The sequence below is a fragment of the Ceratotherium simum genome, chromosome 1, assembly GCF_057802395.1.
Source record: "Ceratotherium simum simum isolate JZ-2026a chromosome 1, ASM5780239v1, whole genome shotgun sequence".
NCBI lineage: Eukaryota > Metazoa > Chordata > Mammalia > Perissodactyla > Rhinocerotidae > Ceratotherium > Ceratotherium simum.
Window position 1 is genome coordinate 91491404 of NC_141900.1, and position 18184 is coordinate 91509587.

At 36.2% G+C, this 18184-nt stretch overlaps 1 protein-coding gene across 3 annotated transcripts in view; it reads left to right on the forward strand.

Annotated features, from left to right (window-relative positions):
* Positions 1 to 18184, forward strand: part of NUP205 (nucleoporin 205) — an 85071-nt gene that overhangs the window by 13713 nt on the left and 53174 nt on the right. For all 3 annotated transcript variants that reach the window (XR_015552225.1, XM_004430727.3, XM_087431160.1), the window contains exons 7-10: positions 8711 to 8875; positions 12279 to 12454; positions 16065 to 16181; positions 16362 to 16499. Coding sequence is in view for 2 of the 3 variants with exons in the window: in XM_004430727.3 (XP_004430784.2) it covers positions 8711 to 8875; positions 12279 to 12454; positions 16065 to 16181; positions 16362 to 16499 (596 nt within the window). In the remaining variant the exon portion in view is untranslated. The remainder of the gene's footprint in view (positions 1 to 8710; positions 8876 to 12278; positions 12455 to 16064; positions 16182 to 16361; positions 16500 to 18184) is intronic.

An 18184-nucleotide genomic window follows, 5' to 3' on the forward strand; every position in this document is an offset into this window, starting at 1 on the left:
TTGTCTTTCTCTGTCTGGCTTATTTCGCTTAATATAATACCGTCCAGGTCCATCCGTGTTGTTGCAAATGGGACAATTTTGTCTTTTTTTATGGCTGAGTAGTAGTCTATGGTATATATATACTACATTGTCTTTATCCGTTCATCAGTCGATGGGCATTGGGTTGCCTCCACATCTTGGTTATTGTGAATAATGCTGCAATGAACATAGGGCTACATAAGTCTCTTTGAATTGTTGCTTTCAAGTTCTTTGGATAAATACCCAGTAGTGGGATAGCTGGGTCGTATGGTATTTCTATTTTTAATTTTCTGAGAAATCTCCATATTGTTTTCCATAGTGGCTCCACCAGTTTGCATTCTCACTAGCAGTGTACGAGGGTTCCCTTTTCTCCACATCCTCTCCAACATTTGTTATTTTTTGTCTTGGTAATTATAGCCATTCTAACAGGTGTAAGGTGATATCGCATTGTAGTTTTGATTTGCATTTCCCTAATGATTAGTGATGTTGAACATCTTTTCATGGGCCTGTGCCTGTTGTTGGCCATCTCTATATCGTCTTTGGAAAAATGTCTGTTCCTATCCTCTGCCCATTTTTTGATCAGGTTGTTTGTTTTTTTGTTGTTGAGTTGTATGAGTTCTTTATATATTTTAGAGATTGATCCCTTGTCAGATATACGATTTGCAAATTTTTTCTCCCAGTTGGTGGGTTGTCTTTTCATTTTGTTCCTGGTTTCCTTTGCCTGGCAGAAGCTCTTTAGTCTGATGTAGTCCCACTTGTTTATTTTTTCTTTTGTTTCCCTTGCCTGAGTAGACATGGTATTCGAACAGATGCTACTAAGACTGATGTCAAAGAGTGTACTGCCTATATTTTCTTCTAGGAGTTTTATGGTTTCAGGTCTTGCCTTCAAGTCTTTAATCCATTTTAAGTTAATTTTTGTGTATGGCGAAAGATAATGGTCTACTTTGATTGTTTTGCATGTGGCTGTCCAGTTTTCCCAGCACCATTTATTGAAGAGACTTTCCTTTCTGCTTTATATGTTCTTGGCTCCTTTGTCACAGATTAGCTGTCCATAGATGTCTGGTTTTATTTCTCGGCTTTCAGTGCGGTACATTGATCTTTGTGTCTGTTTTTGTACCAGTACCATGCTGTTTTGATTACTGTAGCTTTATTGTATATTTTGAAGTCAGGGATTGTGATGCCTCCAGCTTTGTTCTTTTTTCTCAGGATTGCTTTAGCTATGTGGGGTCTTTTGTTGCCTCATGTGAATTTTAGGATTCTTTGGTCGAATTCTGTGAAGAATGTCATTGAGATTCTGATTGGGATTGCATTGAATCTGTAGATTGCTTTAGGTAATCTGGATATTTTAACTATGTTTGTTCTTCCAATCCATGTGCATGGAATATCATTCCATTTCTTTATGTCTTCTTTGGTTTCTTTCAATAATGTCTTATAGTTTTCATTGTATGGGTCTTTCACCAACTTGGTTAAATTTATTCCTGGATATTTTATTCTTTTTATTGTGATTGTAAATGTGATTGTATTCTTTTTTTTTTTTTTTTGTGAGGAAGATCAGCCCTGCGCTAACATCCATGCTAATCCTCCTCTTTTTGCTGAGGAAGACTGGCTCTGAGCTAACATCTATTGCCAATCCTCCTCCTTTTTTTTTTTCCCCAAAGCCCCAGTAGATAGTTGTATGTCATAGTTGCACATCCTTCTAGTTGCTGTATGTGGGACACGGCCTCAGCATGGCCGGAGAAGCGGTGCATCGGTGCGTGCCCAGGATCCGAACCCGGGCCGCCAGTAGCGGAGAGCGCTCACTTAACCGCTAAGCCACGGGGCTGGCCCTGTGATTGTATTCTTGAGTTCTCTTTCTGCTACTTCATTATTAGAGTATAGAAATGCAACTGATTTTTGTAAGTTGATTTTGTACCCTGCAACTTTGCTATAGTTGTTGATTACTTCTAATAGTTTTCTGATGGATTCTTTAGGGTTGTCTATGTATAGAATCATGTTGTCTGCAAACAGTGAGAGTTTCACTTCTTCCTTTCCAGTTTGGATACCTTTTATTTCTTTTTGTTGCCTAATTGCTCTGACCAAAACCTCCAGTAGTATGTTGAATAAGAGTGGCGAGGGTGGGCACGCTTGTCTTGTTCCTGTTCTCAGAGGGATGGCTTTCAGTTTTTCCCCGTTGAGTATGATGTTGGCTGTGGGTTTGTCATATATGGCCTTTATTATGTTGAGGTACTTTCCTTCTATACCCATTTTATTGAGAGTCTTTGTCATCAATGGATGTTGGATCTTGTCAAATGCTTTCTCAGCATCTTTTGAGATGATCATGTGGATTTTATTCCTCATTTTGTTAATGTGATGTATCACATTGATTGATCTGTGGATGTTGAACCATCCCTGTGTCTCTGGTATAAATCCCACTTGATCATGGTGTGTGATCCTTTTGATGTATGGCTGTATTTAGTTTGCCAATATTTTGTTGAGGATTTTTGCATCTATGTTCATCAACAGTATTGGCCTATAGTTTTCCTTCTTTGTGTTCTTGTCTGGCTTTGGGATCAGGGTGATGTTGGCCTCGTAGAATGTGTTAGGAAGTGTTCCGTGTTCTTCAATTTTTTGGAATAGTTTGAGTAGGATATGTACTAAGTCTTTGAATGTTTGGTAGAATTCTTCAGAGAAGCCATCTGGTCCTGGACATTTACTATTTGGGAGGTTTTTGATTACTGTTTCAATCTCTTTATTTGTGATTGGTCTGTTCAGATTCTCTATTTCTTCTTGGTTCAGTTTTGGGAGGTTGTATGAGTCTAAGAACTTATCCATTTCTACTAGATTGTCCAATTTGTTGGCACATAGTTTTTCAGGTATTGTCTTATAATTGTTTGTATTTCTGTGGTATCTCTTGTAATTTCTTCTCTTTCATTTCTCATTTTATTGATTTGAGCCTTCTCTCTTTTTCTTAGTGAGTCTGGCTAAGGGTTTGTCAATTTTGTTTATCTTCTCAAAGAACCAGCTCTTAGTTTCATTGATCCTTTCTACTCTTTTTGATTTCAATTTTATTTATTTCTGCTTTAATTTTTATTATTTCCCTCCTTCTCCTGACTTTGGGCTTTGTTTGTTCTTCTTTTTCTAATTCTGTTAGGTATAGTTAAATATTGCTTATTTGAGACTTTTGTTTGTTAAGGTGAGCCTGTATTGCTATGAATTTCCCTCTTAGGACCAGATAGGACTGCATCCCATGTGAGTTGGTATGGTCTATTTTCATTTTCATTCGTCTCCAGATAGTTTTTGATTTCTCCTTAAATTTCTTCAGTGATCCATTGGTTGGTCAGACACATGTTGTTTAGTCTCCACATGTTTGTCACTTTCCCAGCTTTTTTCTTGTAGCTGATTTCTAGTTTCATAGCATTGTGGTCAGAAAAGATGCTTGATATGATTTCAATCTTCTTAAATTTATTGAGGCTTGCCTTGTTTCCCAACATATGGTCTGTCTTTGAGAATGTTCCATGTGCACTTAAGAAGAATGTGTATTGTACTGTTTTTGTATTTTTTTTTTTTCATGAGGAAGATTAGCCCTGAGCTAAGCTCCGTGGCCAGTCCTCCTCTTTTTCCTGAGGAAGGTCGGCCCTGAGCTCACATCTGTTCCCATTTTCCTCTGTTTTTTAATATGTGGGACACCTGCCACAGCATGGCTTGATAAGCGGTGCATAGGTCCACACCCGGGATCCGAACCTGCAAACCCCTGGCTGCCAAAGCGGAGGCGCAAGAACTTAACCACTACGCCACCGGATCGGCCCCTATTGTACTGTTTTTGGATGGAGTGTTCTATATAAATCTATTAAGTTCATGTGATCTAGTTTTTCATTTCATTCCACTACTTCCTTCTTGCCTTTCTGTCTGGATGATCTATCCCTTGACGTAAGTGAGGTGTTGAGGTCCCCACTATTATTGTATTGCTGTTAGTTTCTCCTTTTAACTCTGTTATTAGTTGCTTTATGAACTTTGGTGCTCCTGTGTTGGGTGCATATATATTTATAAGTGTTATGTCTTCTTGGTGGAGTGTCCCGTTTATCATTATATACTGTCCCTCTTTGTCTCTCATTGCCTTTTTTATCTTGAAGTCTTCTTTGTCTGATATAAGTATGGCCACACCTGCTTTCTTTTGTTTGACATTTGCTGGGAGTACCACCTTCCATCCCTTCACTCTGAGCCTGTGTTTGTCTTTAGAGCTGAGATGTGTTTCTTGGAGGCAGCATATTGGTAGATCTTGTTTTTTAAACCATGCAGCCACTCTGTGTCTTTTGATTGGAGAATTCAATCTATTTACATTTAGAGTGATTTTTTTTTTTTTAATTCATTTTTTCCCCCAAAGCCCCAGTAGATAGTTGTATGTCGTAGCTGCACATCCTTCTAGTTGCTGTATGTGGGACGCGGCCTCAGCATGGCCGGAGAAGCGGTGCATCAGTGCGCGCCCGGGATCCGAACCTGGGCCGCCAGCAGCGGAGCATGCGCACTTAACCGCTAAGCCATGGGGCCGGCCCTAGAGTGATTATTGATAGATGAGGGCTTAATACTGCCACTGTACTACTTGTTTTCCAGTTGTTCTGTATTTCCCTTGTTTCTTGTCCCACGTATTTCCGACTGCCAATTCAGTTTGTTGATTCTCTATGATTGTATTCTCTTTATTTATCATTTGTTTCTCTGTTCTGATTTTTTGTTCACTGCTTACCCTGAAGTTTGTGTAAAAAATCTCATAGATGAGATAGTCCATTTTCTGATCGCCTCTTATTTCCTTATTCTAAGCAAGTTCCATCATTTCCTCTTCCCCATTTGAGTTATTGTTGTCACACTTATTCCGTTTTGTCTTGTGAGTTTGTGATTAAAATGAAGTGATTATAGTTATTTTTGATGCTTTCCTTCCTTTTATCTTTAATGTTATAATTATGTGTTTGCTAACCTATTCTGATAGAGAGCTGCAATTTTCTGATTTTGTCTGTCTATGTCCTTGCTCAAGGCTTTGTAAACCCTTTTTTTCCCAGATATGAGGGCCTTCCTGATCATTTCTTGTAGGGAGGAACTCCTTCAGCTTTTGTTTATCTGGGAACATTTTTATTTCTCCATTGTATAGTTTTGCTGGATAGAGTATTCTTGGCTGAAAGTTTTTGTCTTGAGAATTTTGAATATATCATTCTACCCTCTCCTAGCCTGTAGGGTTTCCACTGAGAAACCTGCTGAAAGGCTGATACGGGTTCCTTTCAGCTCTTGTAGGTTATTTTCTTCTGCCTTGCTGCCCTTAATATTTTTTCTTTATCATTGACTTTTGGCAGGTTTACTAATATATGCCTTGGAGAAGGTCTTTTTACGTTGATGTAATTACGAGTTCTGTTAGTTTCATTTACATGTAATTCTAGCCCCTTCCCTAGGTTTGGGAAGTTCTCAGCTATGATTTCTTTGAAGAAGCCCTCTGCTCCTTTCTCCCTTTCTTCTCCCTCTGGAATACCTATAATCCTTATGTTGCATTTCCTAATTGAGTCAGATATTTCTCAGAGAATTTCTTCATTTCTTTTTAGACTTAGTTCTCTTTCCTTCTCCACCTGAGGCATTTCTATATTTCTGTCCTCTAAATTACTGATTCTGTCCTCCATAATATCAGCTCTATTTTTTAAGGAATCCAGATTTTTCTTTATCTCATTCATTGTGTTCTTCATCTCCAACATTTCTGATTGGCTTTTTTTTATAGTTTCAACCTCTTTTGTGAAGAATTCCTTCTGTTCATTGATTTTATTCCTGAGCTCATGGAAATGTTTTTCTGAGTTTTCTTTTAACTCATTTTTTCTTTTTTCTTTTTTTTGTGAGGAAGATCAGCCCTGAGCTAACATCCATGCTAATCCTCCTCTTTTTTTTGCTGAGGAAGACCAGCTCTGAGCTAACATCTATTGCCAATCCTCCTTTTTTTTTTTTCCCAAAGCCCCAGTAAATAGTTGTATGTCATATTTGCACGTCCTTCTAGTTGCTGTATGTGGGACGCGGCCTCAGCATGGCTGGAGAAGTGGTGCATCGGTGTGCGCCCGGGATCCAAACCCGGGCTGCCAGTAGCGGAGCGCGCGCACACTTAACCACTAAGCCACGGGCCTGGCCCTCATTGAGTTTCTTTATGATAGCTATTGAATTCTCTGTCATTTAGATTATAAATTTCTGTGGCTTCAGGATTGATTTCTGGGTACTTGACATTTTCCTTCTAGTCTGGAATGTTAATACACTTCTTCATGCTATTTGATTGGATGCACTTTTGCCATCACATAGTGGTAGTATCTGGTCACTGATTCCACCTGCCACCACTGGGGGGGCAGGAGCTGTGTTTTCTGAGCTTGCTGCAACCCCTGGCAGTTGTGCCTGTCCGTTAGGAGCTGTACCAAAAGGGCTTCTCTGTGTTTGCCTGCTGGCCACTGCTGCTTTTCACGAGTAAGTGCAGGCGATCTGTTGGGGATTCCCTGCTCTGGCTAATGGGCTGAGCCAGTGTGCCAGGCAGGGGCGGGGGGGCACTTTCTCTTGCGTGCATAATCCCTTGCGCTCCTGCTCTGCACTCACTGTCTGCCCGCCTGGGCTGCTTGGCTTGGGGGGGATGCCCCTGCAGTTGCTTAGCTGCCTTGATGTGGAGTGTTCCCACAGGCTAGGAGGCAACTCAAAGAGCAAAAGAGTTCCTGTGGGGGGCTGCCTTTTTCCCCTTCTCCTCTCAGAGTTACTCGCTGGTAGCCATGCAAGGTCCCGCACCCTAGATCGCTGCCGCTCGGGATGGAGAGGAGATCCACTTGCCTTCTACCACTGCCTTCTGGGGGTCCAGCACCCCCACCTTCAGACGTATGGCTGCATGGATCTCTCAGACGTCTATTGTGTTGTTTGAATGTCCTCTGGTGGTTTCTCAATGTCCTTTTCGTTGTATCTTATGGGGAGAGACTAAGGGAAGAGCTCACTCCGCCATGATGCTGATGTTACTCTTCTTTATTAATACATTTATTTTAAAAAGTCAGATTTAAAATTGTGGAGATAACATTTAAGAAGGGTGATATTTTAACTACTAAAATAAAAAAATTGTATATTTTATTCCTTTGTGCAATCTATCCATATTTGAATTTTTAGGTATAAGAGCACAGTTTTAAAATAATTGCAGCCCTGTTAGGTGTTTCTTTTGTCCTTTTGGGTTTTGGAATGAGAAAGTGTTAAAGGATATGTGATATGTGTTCATGAGTTATGCATGCCTAATTTACTTAACTGCTTGTTTTTTACTATTTATTGACATTTTAAACTTTTCATGAAAACATTCTAAGGGAGAATAACCATAATTTCTGGTAATATATCATCTTTGACTTATATTTTCTGTGAAATAGATAAAATTTCTCTTGGTAGCCTTGTAGACAGTTACTTCTTTGAACTGAGGATCTCAAAAATGATTCCCATAAAGGAAGATTATTGCCTTTTCGTGTTATAAATATTTATAATTATTCCAATGGTGATCCCCTGTCCACTTTTGACTGTATCCCAGGTGTCTTCTCATTAGGTATGTGAGGAGAGGAGACATTTTCCACTCATCTTGGGTGACTGGCCTTAGGCATTAGGAAAGCTTATTTAAAACACGGCTACTCCTTACCTCCAATCAGGTATCACACAGTACATTGTGTGTCACGTAATAAGTGCTATGTGTTCTCGTATAGGAATGCTGTCAGTTAATGCTTTGGTCAGATTTCCTGTACTGAGTTAAATGAACACAGAATTAAGTAAAGGTAGGCTGTGTTAATGGACGTTTATAAGCCGGAACGTTTAAAAGCTAAGTGGAGTGCCTGGACAGTTTAATAGGCTTACTAAGTTGTAAAGTTTTTTGCATTAGGTTGTAATTGTATCAATTTAGGGTGCTTGTAATGATTAGCTCATTTTAATTATAATTTCTTATTGCTCATTCTGTATATCTTTGCTCAACAAATTGGAAAAGTGAATTATTAATTAATCTACAATAGTAGACAGAAACTTTCAAAATACAGGAAATTAAATACAGAATGGTTCTTCCTGGTTATAGTTTGGGAACCACTGAACTAGTTATTCACAAGATGACATCAAAAGGAAGTATAAGAAAATAATGAAGTAAAATAAGTGAATTTTTAGGTGGTCAGTGGTATTTCCCATTGTTTTAGTATTTATTTGGAATCCTGTGCTTGTTTGAGGTTCCATAGTATAATTGAACTCTAAATTGGAAATTCTTTATTATTTGGTTATCTCAAGTAGATAACTTGTTTGCAATTTGCATCCTTTGTTTTGGTCAGGGTTTTTTTTGGATATTTTAAATTCAGGCTATTTTTTATCTAGTAAAATTGTCTTTTTTGATCTTAATGATTTATAATTTAGAATTCATATACACAAGAAAATGAGTAGCTCGTCAAATTTTTTCAAATTTTCAAACTTAAAAAATCACTGAAAATAATGACATTAAAATTTAGGAGTATTGTCTATTTCTTCTTTCATTTTTAATTAGTGTGCAGTTTTTACTGTAGTGTACTGTAAAGTAGTTACTTTTTGGTATGTCAAACATTAATGTTAATTGGTCATAATTCTTTGATAGGAATACTCTGATTTTATGATTTTTGGACATTATTCCTGTATATCAAAAGTGAGAATTTTTCTACTTTTTGGTATAGTGGTCTATTTTCATTTTCAGATATGATTCATCAGCTTCCACTGTTGACAGAGAGACAGTACATTGCAACAATTCACTCTCGCCTTCAAGACTCACAGCCTTGGAAACTGCCTGGGCTGCAAGCCGCTGTTAGACTTGCCTGGGCACTGGCTTTGAGGGGAATATCTCAGCTACCTGATGTGACAGGTAAATTGATTGTAGGTAATTTTACTATGAGAAACAACATATCAACGTTTAATGGTGTTTTGGAAAGCGTGTTATCTTTGACATGTATAAGCACGAGCATAGGAAGACATCTAGAATTGCATTAAATGAAACTTTGTATTGTGGTGAAATACAGACCTTTTTTTTTCCTATCTCCCAAAAGAAATTATATGAAGTATTTTTTCCCTTTCTTGGAAGCAGTGACAATTCTCTTTGAGTTCCTTTTTTTCCTTTAGAGTTTAATATTTGAAATGAGAGTACCAAAATATTTTTTATTTTTTATTTTTTTTTTAAAGATTTTATTATTTATTTTTCCCCCCCAAAGCCCCAGTAGATAGTTGTATGTCATAGCTGCACATCCATTCTAGTTGCTGTATGTGGGACGCGGCCTCAGCATGGCCGGAGAAGCGGTGTGTCGGTGCGCGCCCGGGATCCGAACCCGGGCCGTCAGCAGCGGAGTGCCCGCACTTAACCACTAAGCCACGGGGCCGGCCCCACCAAAATATTTTTTAAATTAAAATTTAATATTTCATTTTTTTTACATTTTTCTTCATTTCGTTTACAGACAAACTAATTTTTCACATTATGTCAAATTAAAAACTAGTATTATTTTTAAATACAGTATATTAGAAAGGAGATATTTGGGTCAATCAAGAACAGATGTGGAATTCTGGCTTTTAAGATGTGGAATTCTGGCTTTTAACAATCTGTTACCCACTATAGCATATCCTATTCTGCTGTTTACATTCATGTATTTATCATACTAATAGTGGTTTACTCTAACAGGATGAGAACTATGCTTTCCTTGTAATTTGAAACCCAAAGAAATGTCACTTCTGTAGGTTTTTATGGTAAATCTGGAAAAGTTTTATTAAACTTTACACTTCATGTCAATGTTTTCTAGTCTTAGAGTGTCAACAGATTCCAGTATCTTATCAATTGTATGATTTCAGAACATTTTGTTCAGTAGTGTCATGCTGTTCCCAAGGGAGCTGTAGAAAGCTTTTTTGTGTGTTAGGAGTCTCTCCTTGGCCAAGCATTTTCTATATTAAAGCTGATAGTTGGTGAATTAGACATTTACATTCATGTACAAGTTCTGTTTCTCAATCATATCCCTTATTCATTTACAAGCCTTATTTCAGTACTTTTCTGGCATAAAATTACCCTTTAAACTTTTAAGTGTCTGTGACAGTTAATCAAATTCATATATTGTAGTTTACTGTACCATTGCCCTAATCTCAAGAGGCACAATAGAATATGTTATAGTTTGCTGCAGAATGGTAGATAAGAATAGTCTAGGAATCCAGATCCTGTTTCAAGTCCTAGATGTTTCACTACTTAATCTCTTTAGTTTTACATGCTTATACCCCTTTATAAGCTTTGATAATTAGGGGTATTATAATGAACATTTTTAAACTATAAAAATTTTTCTATTAATTTATATTTTAAAAATTGGTAGAAAAGATGAATAGCTTATCTTATATTGTGGAAATGGTCATTTCTTAAAATAATCCAGATAAGTTTTATCAGAGATCTCAATTTTGAAATATTAGTTCCTGCTGTCTTCATAGACTTCTGAAAAATTTATCAAATATTTTTATTACATTATTTTATAAAATATATGTTTTTAAGTTTTAACTAAACTTTTTAAAATTTTAATATACTGTTTTAGACATTAAAACTCAATTTACATTAAGATAGTAATACTGCTTTATTACGTAAGTAAATAGTCTTCAAGAAATAATTCTCAAATTGATCATCATGTAATTTTAATTCCAATATTTCTGAATTCAAATGAAGGTTTGGAATTAATCATTATTGTTTTTACTATTTAATTAATATTAATTAATTAGTAATTTTAATAATCATTAGTCATAATAAAGAATTGAGAAACTATTTTGTTCTCAAGGAGTTTGTATAGTATGGGTAGATATACAGGCTTTATTTCAAAATACAAAACAAAACGTAAACCAAAAAAACACCCCAACCCATCTGTTTTCCTTTAGTTGAGACTATCCTGGCATATATCTAGTCTTGACTTTCAAGGGAATGAAAATGTACTTTTAGTAGCACACTGTGTATTTGGTCTCTATGACAGTCAAGCAGAATGAACTATGTAACAGTTCTTTTCTAAAGCCGGATTACCACAAAATTACCTAGCAGTTTTTTATTTAAAATTTAAAAGAAGTAATCAGCAATGTATTTTTTGATGGAACAACACAGCATCACCTATGACATACTTTTTACCCAAAAAATTGAATGTAAATGATCAAGCGTCTTTAGATCAGACTGTCAATTTTTAGTATATTCAGAGGACAGAGGAATATGTTAACTCTAGCACTGGGATGCAATGCCAAACCACATTGTGGAAAACTATAAGATAAAAGTCCAAGTTTTTCAGCAAATAAAGGACAAGGGAAAAATAAAAAAGATGTAGGAGGAGCCTGCAGATGTATCAGTTAAGTCCAATATGTAGACCTTATTTGGATACTGATTCCAGCAAACAAATCGCACAAAAGATAAAAAGCAAAAGACAAGACCAAAATATTTCATAATATTTATGAGACAATTGTAAATTTGACCACTATGGATATTTGATATTGAGCAATTGTTTTTTAAGATACAATACTGGTATTGTGTGTGTATGTGGCTTATTCTTTTTTTTTAAGTATCTTCTTGAGTTATATACTGAAATACTTATGTGTGAAATGTTAAATGTTAAATGGTCTGGAATTAGCTTCAATCTAGCTTAGATGGACAGGGGGAGTGCATTGAGTTCTAGATGAAATAAGATTGACCAAAAATGGATAATATTGGAGCTAGGTGATGGATATGTGGAGGTTTGTTTTACTAGTTTTATCTATTTTTAGATATCTGTTTGAAATTTTCCAAATATAAAGCTAAAAACATTATAAGTAGACCAGTGTGTCTTTAGGTTAAGATTTAGTTTTTCAATTTTTGCTACTTTTTTACCGAATCAGTAGAGAAACTTAAGTGGCTATGGTTTTGGTCTTCACTTTGGCTGTGAAGAGTTTTTCTGAATGATCCAGTTCATTTCATTGAGATTAAAGCCATAGCATCATTTTAATATTTTGATAGTAGCTCCCTGAGTACATCAGTGTTATATCATACGTCTCTAAAATAATTTTTTTTATCACTCATGATGTTATTTTGAAGAGCATGTGGTTTTGTAATGTACTTTTTCAGTAATTATTTGGGGTTTGTGAGTCAGTTATAGTTACACACAGTCTTATTTTGTGCATAACACATGCTAGAGGGTTGAGAAGAGATCTGAATTTTGAACCATCAGCAGAGTATTATGAGATACTATAATCTAGTTTAATAACTTTTCCTTCATGTGCTGTTTTTCTAAATATATTTTTAGCCCTGGCTGAATTCACAGAAGCAGATGAAGCAATGGCAGAGCTTGCAATTGCTGACAATGTTTTCCTGTTCCTCACTGAATCTGTAGTGGTATCAGAAAACTTCTATCAAGAGGAATTTTATATTCGTAGAATCCATAATCTCATCACAGATTTCCTTGCACTTATGCCAATGAAGGTAAGTAAAATAATGTAGGATGAGGGTAAAAAGTAGTAGAAGAATTTTATAAAATAATTTAAAACTGATCAATTAACTAACATTGTTTTGCAACTAATAAAATCTTTGTTATAGACTAAAATTTGACAGTAGTTGTTGTGTTACAGCTTGTTAATTTGTGATTCATGAAAGTGAAATAAGACCCATGAACTGAGAATAAACCAGTAAAAGGAAGAAATATTTGACATTGAAGTGGTTTCTAATGAGAAAGAAATAGGCAAATGAAAATACTTTTATGGGTAGAAAATTATTAACCCTGTGCTATCCTAGGGATCAATGCTGAGGTTGCCGTATTTAATACTTCTATACATGATTTGGAAGATATATAGTGGAAAACCTCCAGTTTTATAGATAATTGTTTAGACTCTTTTTTTTTTTCATAATTTTTTTTTTTGATTTATTTATTTTTTTCCCCCAAAGCCCCAGTAGATAGTTGTATGTCATAGCTGCACATCCTTCTAGTTGCTGTATATGGGACGCGGCCTCAGCATGGCCAGAGAAGCGGTGCGTTGGTGCGCGCCTGGGATCCAAACCCGGGCCGCCAGCAGCGGAGCACGCGCACTTAACCGCTAAGCCATGGGGCCGGCCCTAGACTCTTAATTATAGTGCATAAATGGGCTTCTACATGGATACAGGTAAAGTAATGGGTATAAGAAACTATTGCAACTATAAAAAACTATTTGTTTTATAACCCAGCTGGCAGGGGGAACCTGCCCACCCCTAGTGTGGTTACTTTTGAATTGTGGTCTCGAGCTATAACTTTGGTCCAAAAAAGCGTTCTTGGAACCATTTCAGATGGTTCCTACATAGTGTATGTTCTGTGTGACATTTTGAGCCAAGGAAGCCATCAAAGTGGTAGCAGGAAGTAAATGAGGGAGTAAAGCCCTATAAAACCACCTTTTTTTGAGTATGTATAAAAAGAGCACCCTGAAGGGTCTACACTTGTAATACAGTTGTCCAGTTCTGATACCATACCTCTTGAAAAACATAAGGCAAATGGAAAAAGTACCCAGAATGGCAACAATCAAGGTGTTAAATGCTTATTCATTATATAATGAATCGTGTTATTGAGTGTTTCCTGTGTTCCAGGTACTATGCTAGAAGTTGTAAAGAAGGTAAATAAGTAGGAGACTCATTCCCTGCCAGCAAGGAATGTATAATCTAGTTAGAGAAATAAGATATACACAGAAAAATATAGGTAATAACAGTAAGTAAATGAGAGATATAGACAGTAAATTACAATGGATTTCTTTAGGCTAAGGATAGCTCACTCAGGACTGGAATAGTCAAGCAGTATTTAACAGATAACTTGTGTCCTCATCAACCTTGAAGGACTTGATAGATTAACATCACCGAATTTTGGAATAGGAAGAAATCCTTTCATTTTACATTTGTGGAAATGAAGTTTTAGAAAGGTTAAGGCTTTAAGTTTTTCCTAATTATTAGTCTTTGGGACTTTGATTATGGAAAGATAATGGTCATCTGGAAAGATGAAGGCTGAGAGAAATTCGAATAGACAAAATCATAAATGGCTTAGCTAGGGTAAACAGTGAATTTATTCCCATGGTTCTAGGATCCTAGAGTTTCGTTAATAGATATAGTACTATTTAGCTTATCTATTTCTTCTTCTTTTTTTTTGGTGAGGAAGATCGGCCCTGAGCTAACATCTGCCAATCCTCCTCCTTTTGCTGAGGAAGACTGGCCCTGGGCTAACATCCATGCGCATCTTCCTTCCCTTTATATGGGATGCCGCCACAGCATGGCCTGACAAGCGGTGCATCAGTGCGCGCCCAGGATCCGCCGAGGATCTGAACCGGCGAACCCCGGGCCGCCACAGTGGAGCACGCGCACTTAACCACTTGTGCCACCAGGCCCACCCCTATCTATTTCTTCTTGAATGAGCTTTGGTACTTTGTGTCTGTCAGTGAATTTGTCCATTTTGTTCAGATTATCAAGTTGATTGGCATAAAATTATTTGTAATATTCCTGTTTATACTTTTTATGTCTATAGGATCTGTAGTGATGTTTCTTTCCTAATGTTGGTAATTTGTGTCTTCTCTCTTTGTTTCTTAATTAACCTGGCTAGAGGTTTATCAGTCTTACTGATCTTTCCAATTAACGGCTTTTGATTTAATTGATTTTCTTATATTTTCTTTCACTGTTATTGATTTCTTCCCTTTATTATTTTCTTCCTTTTGCTTGGGTTTAATTTACCCTTATCATTTTAGTTCTTTAAGATGGAAGCTTAGATTTTGATTTGAAACCTTTTTTTTTTAATATAAGCATTTAATATTATAAATTTGTCTCTAGTTACTGCTTTAGCTGGGTCACACAAATTTTGATATGCTGTTTTCTTTTTTATTTAATTTAATATATTTTCTAATTTTCCTTGAGACTTCTTTGATCAATGGGTTATTTAGAAGTGTATTGTTTATTTTTTATTATTATCTTTTTTTGCTGAGGAAGATTCACCCCAAGCTAACATCTGTTGCCAATCTTCCTCTTTTTTTGCTTGAGGAAGATTAGCCCTGAGCTAACATCTGTGCCAGTCTTCCTCTATTTTATATGTGGGTGACCACCACAGCATGGCTGATGAGTGGTGTAGGTCCATGCCTGGGATCTGAACCTGTGAACCTGGGCTGCCAAAGTGGAGTGTGCCGAACTTAAACACTATGGTATGGGGCTGGCTTCAGAAGTGTGTTGTTTAATTTCTAAATATTTGGGGGACTTCCATATATCTCTAACGGATTCCTAGTTTATTTCTGTTGTGGTCAGAGAACATATTTTGTAGGATTTCAGTTATGTTAAATTTGTAAAGGTTTGTTTAATAAGCAAGAATGTGGCCTATTTTGGTAAATGTTCTATGTGTATGTGAAAGGAATGTATATTCTGCTGTCTGCTGTTCTATGGAATGGTCTAAAATGTCAATTAGGGAGAGTCGGTTGATGGTGTTGTTCAAGTCTACCATATCCTTACTGATTTTCTGTATACTTGTTCTATTGTATTTTGGGAGAGGAGTGTTGAAATCTCCAACTGTAATTGTGGATTTGTCTAGTTTTTTGTTTTTTTTTTTAAGGGAGGAGTAGTTTCTTATGCCAGTTGGCATTTAGTTGACACAAATATTGTAAGCCATGGTTCTTAACCAGGGCTATAATGTCCTTCAGGTTGTGTTTGGGAAATGAGTGGGGCCAGTTTTGCTTGTTACATTGACTGTAGTGGTGTTATTGGTAGTTAGTTGGTAGTTCTAGGGTTGCTAAACGTCCTGCAGTGTTCAGGATTTTCCAACCCAGTGAAGAAATGTCCTGCCCAAAATGTCAGTAATTGAGAAATACTATAGTTAAACTCAACTTATCTATAGTGGAAAATACATTGAAATTTTAAGATATTGTAAATTATGGATAATAATATTGCAGTAAAATTCCTAGCATATTTCTTCACATCATTAAAGTGGAATAGATACTTAAACAATGTTTTTCTTTTATATGATCACTTTTAGACAGTTACCTGATTTCCTTATTATTAACACATATAATAAATTTACATATTAAACTATATGTAATAAATTTAATAGGTGAAGCAGTTGAGGAATCGGGCAGATGAAGATGCTCGAATGATTCACATGAGTATGCAGATGGGTAATGAACCCCCCATTTCACTTAGAAAGGATCTGGAACACTTAATGCTCTTGGTAAGCCGTTCTATTGGATGGATTGTCGTCTCCCTCCTTTCATTATTTTTTGCCTAACTTTGGAAAATTTCTTGTCTAATATCTTAAATATACAAGTGAATTCAATAAAAATGTAAATTTTTATTTAAAAGTAATTTTTGAGTTATAAGCGTTTTTGCAGTCTTTATTTGCTCTTTGCAGATTGGTGAGCTCTATAAAAAGAACCCTTTTAATTTGGAGCTTGCTCTAGAATATTGGTGTCCCTCAGAGCCTCTTCAGACTTCCACTATCCTGGGTTCTTACCTTGGGGTGGCTCATCAGCGACCCCCTCAGCGCCAGGTGAGCTCTTAGTTTTTCTACTTTTATACTCTGGGATGGTAATTGGGAGTCTTGAAAACGTGAAAAATGTTATTTCGTGATGTTATTTCTGTTAACACAAATAAACACTAGTGTGACTTTTAGATATTTATACTTTTCCCTTTTGTTTAAGGAAATTTGAAACTCTTCATTTTAAGTTCTGATCATTTTGGAGTTTGTGTAGTTAGCCTTCTGTTAGATAACTAGTTATATGTTGAATCATTAGAGACAGAAAAGTGTCTACTCTCCTTCTGAGTCACTTATTTGAATTTTATTAGTATTTATTAGCGTTAGTCTGTTCTCTACAGGCATGTCAATAACTACTATACATTATTCTTGGCAAGTTGGGGGAGATAGAAGAGGTACAAGAAATAAAGGAAAAGTCTTAGGCGTTCTAATTGATGAAAAAATGCCTATGAGTCTGTAGATAATGTGGGTAAAAGTCCATTTTCTATCCTGTGTTGACTGAATGATAGTATTTAGTAGCAAATAAGATGGATTACCATATCTGTCTTCATCTTTGTGGGATTTTCTGTTCTAGAAGCTTTCATGCTGTATAATTTTCTCTTATGCTAGTGTCTAAGATTAGACACTTTTTTTTTTTTAGTGTATTTCTTACACTTGAGTCCCCCATTTAAAAAAATGTTTTGGAGAAAGATATATTGAAAATTTTTAAAGAATAAAAAAACCACTCTTATTATGAAAATTTTCAAACATATGGAAGAGAGAATAGTTATAATGATCAACCAACATCTTAATTTAACAGCTTTTAACATCTTGCCATGTTTGCTTCTTCTACTACTGTTATTTCTACTACTTTTATTTTGCTGAGGCATTTTAAAGTAAATTATAGAGAGCATGACATTTTCTCTCTCATTGGTTAAGTTAATATCTCTTAAAAATAAGGATATTTTTCTATATAATCACAAAACTATTGTTATGCTTAATAGATTTAACAAGAATTCCCAGAGATGTTACATTTTCAGTTCTGAGTTCTAACTAATTAGTCTGAATAATATTTTTAGTTGTTGATAATAGATTCAAGGCATAAGTAAGAGAAAAGGAAGAACTAAGAAATAGACCTACAGAACGATGGTATTGGCAAGAACACAAAACAGAATAGGTTACCATCAAAAATTCTTTCAAGGGGCCAGCCCCCTAGCATAGCGGTTAAGTGCGTGTGGTCTGCTGCTGGCGGCCCGGGTTCACATCCCGGGCGTGCACCGACGTACCGCTTGTCAGGCCATGCTGTGGCGGCGTCCCACGTAAAGTGGAGGAAGATCGGCACAGATGTTAGCTCAGGGCCAGTCTTCCTCAGCAAAAAGAGGAGGATTGGCATGGATGTTAGCTCAGGGCTGATCTTCCTCACACACACACAAAAAAAATTCTTTCAAGTTTCTTCTGGTTCTTCATACTAAATTTGACTGGGATTTAGGAACTCTGCGTTCTAAGTATATCTTTGAATTTGCTGGTTAATTTTAGACAAGTATATTTCTTCAGTTGTTTTACATAGTTAGAATGTGAGTAGTCTTATGTTCTGTGACACTGAGATGTTTTGAAAAAAATGTACTTTTTGTTCACAAAGATATTATTCTATAATTGCATTAAGTTGCTAATGACAGGCTTGAAAATGCAATTTTTTATACATAGAATACCAGATTATTTTG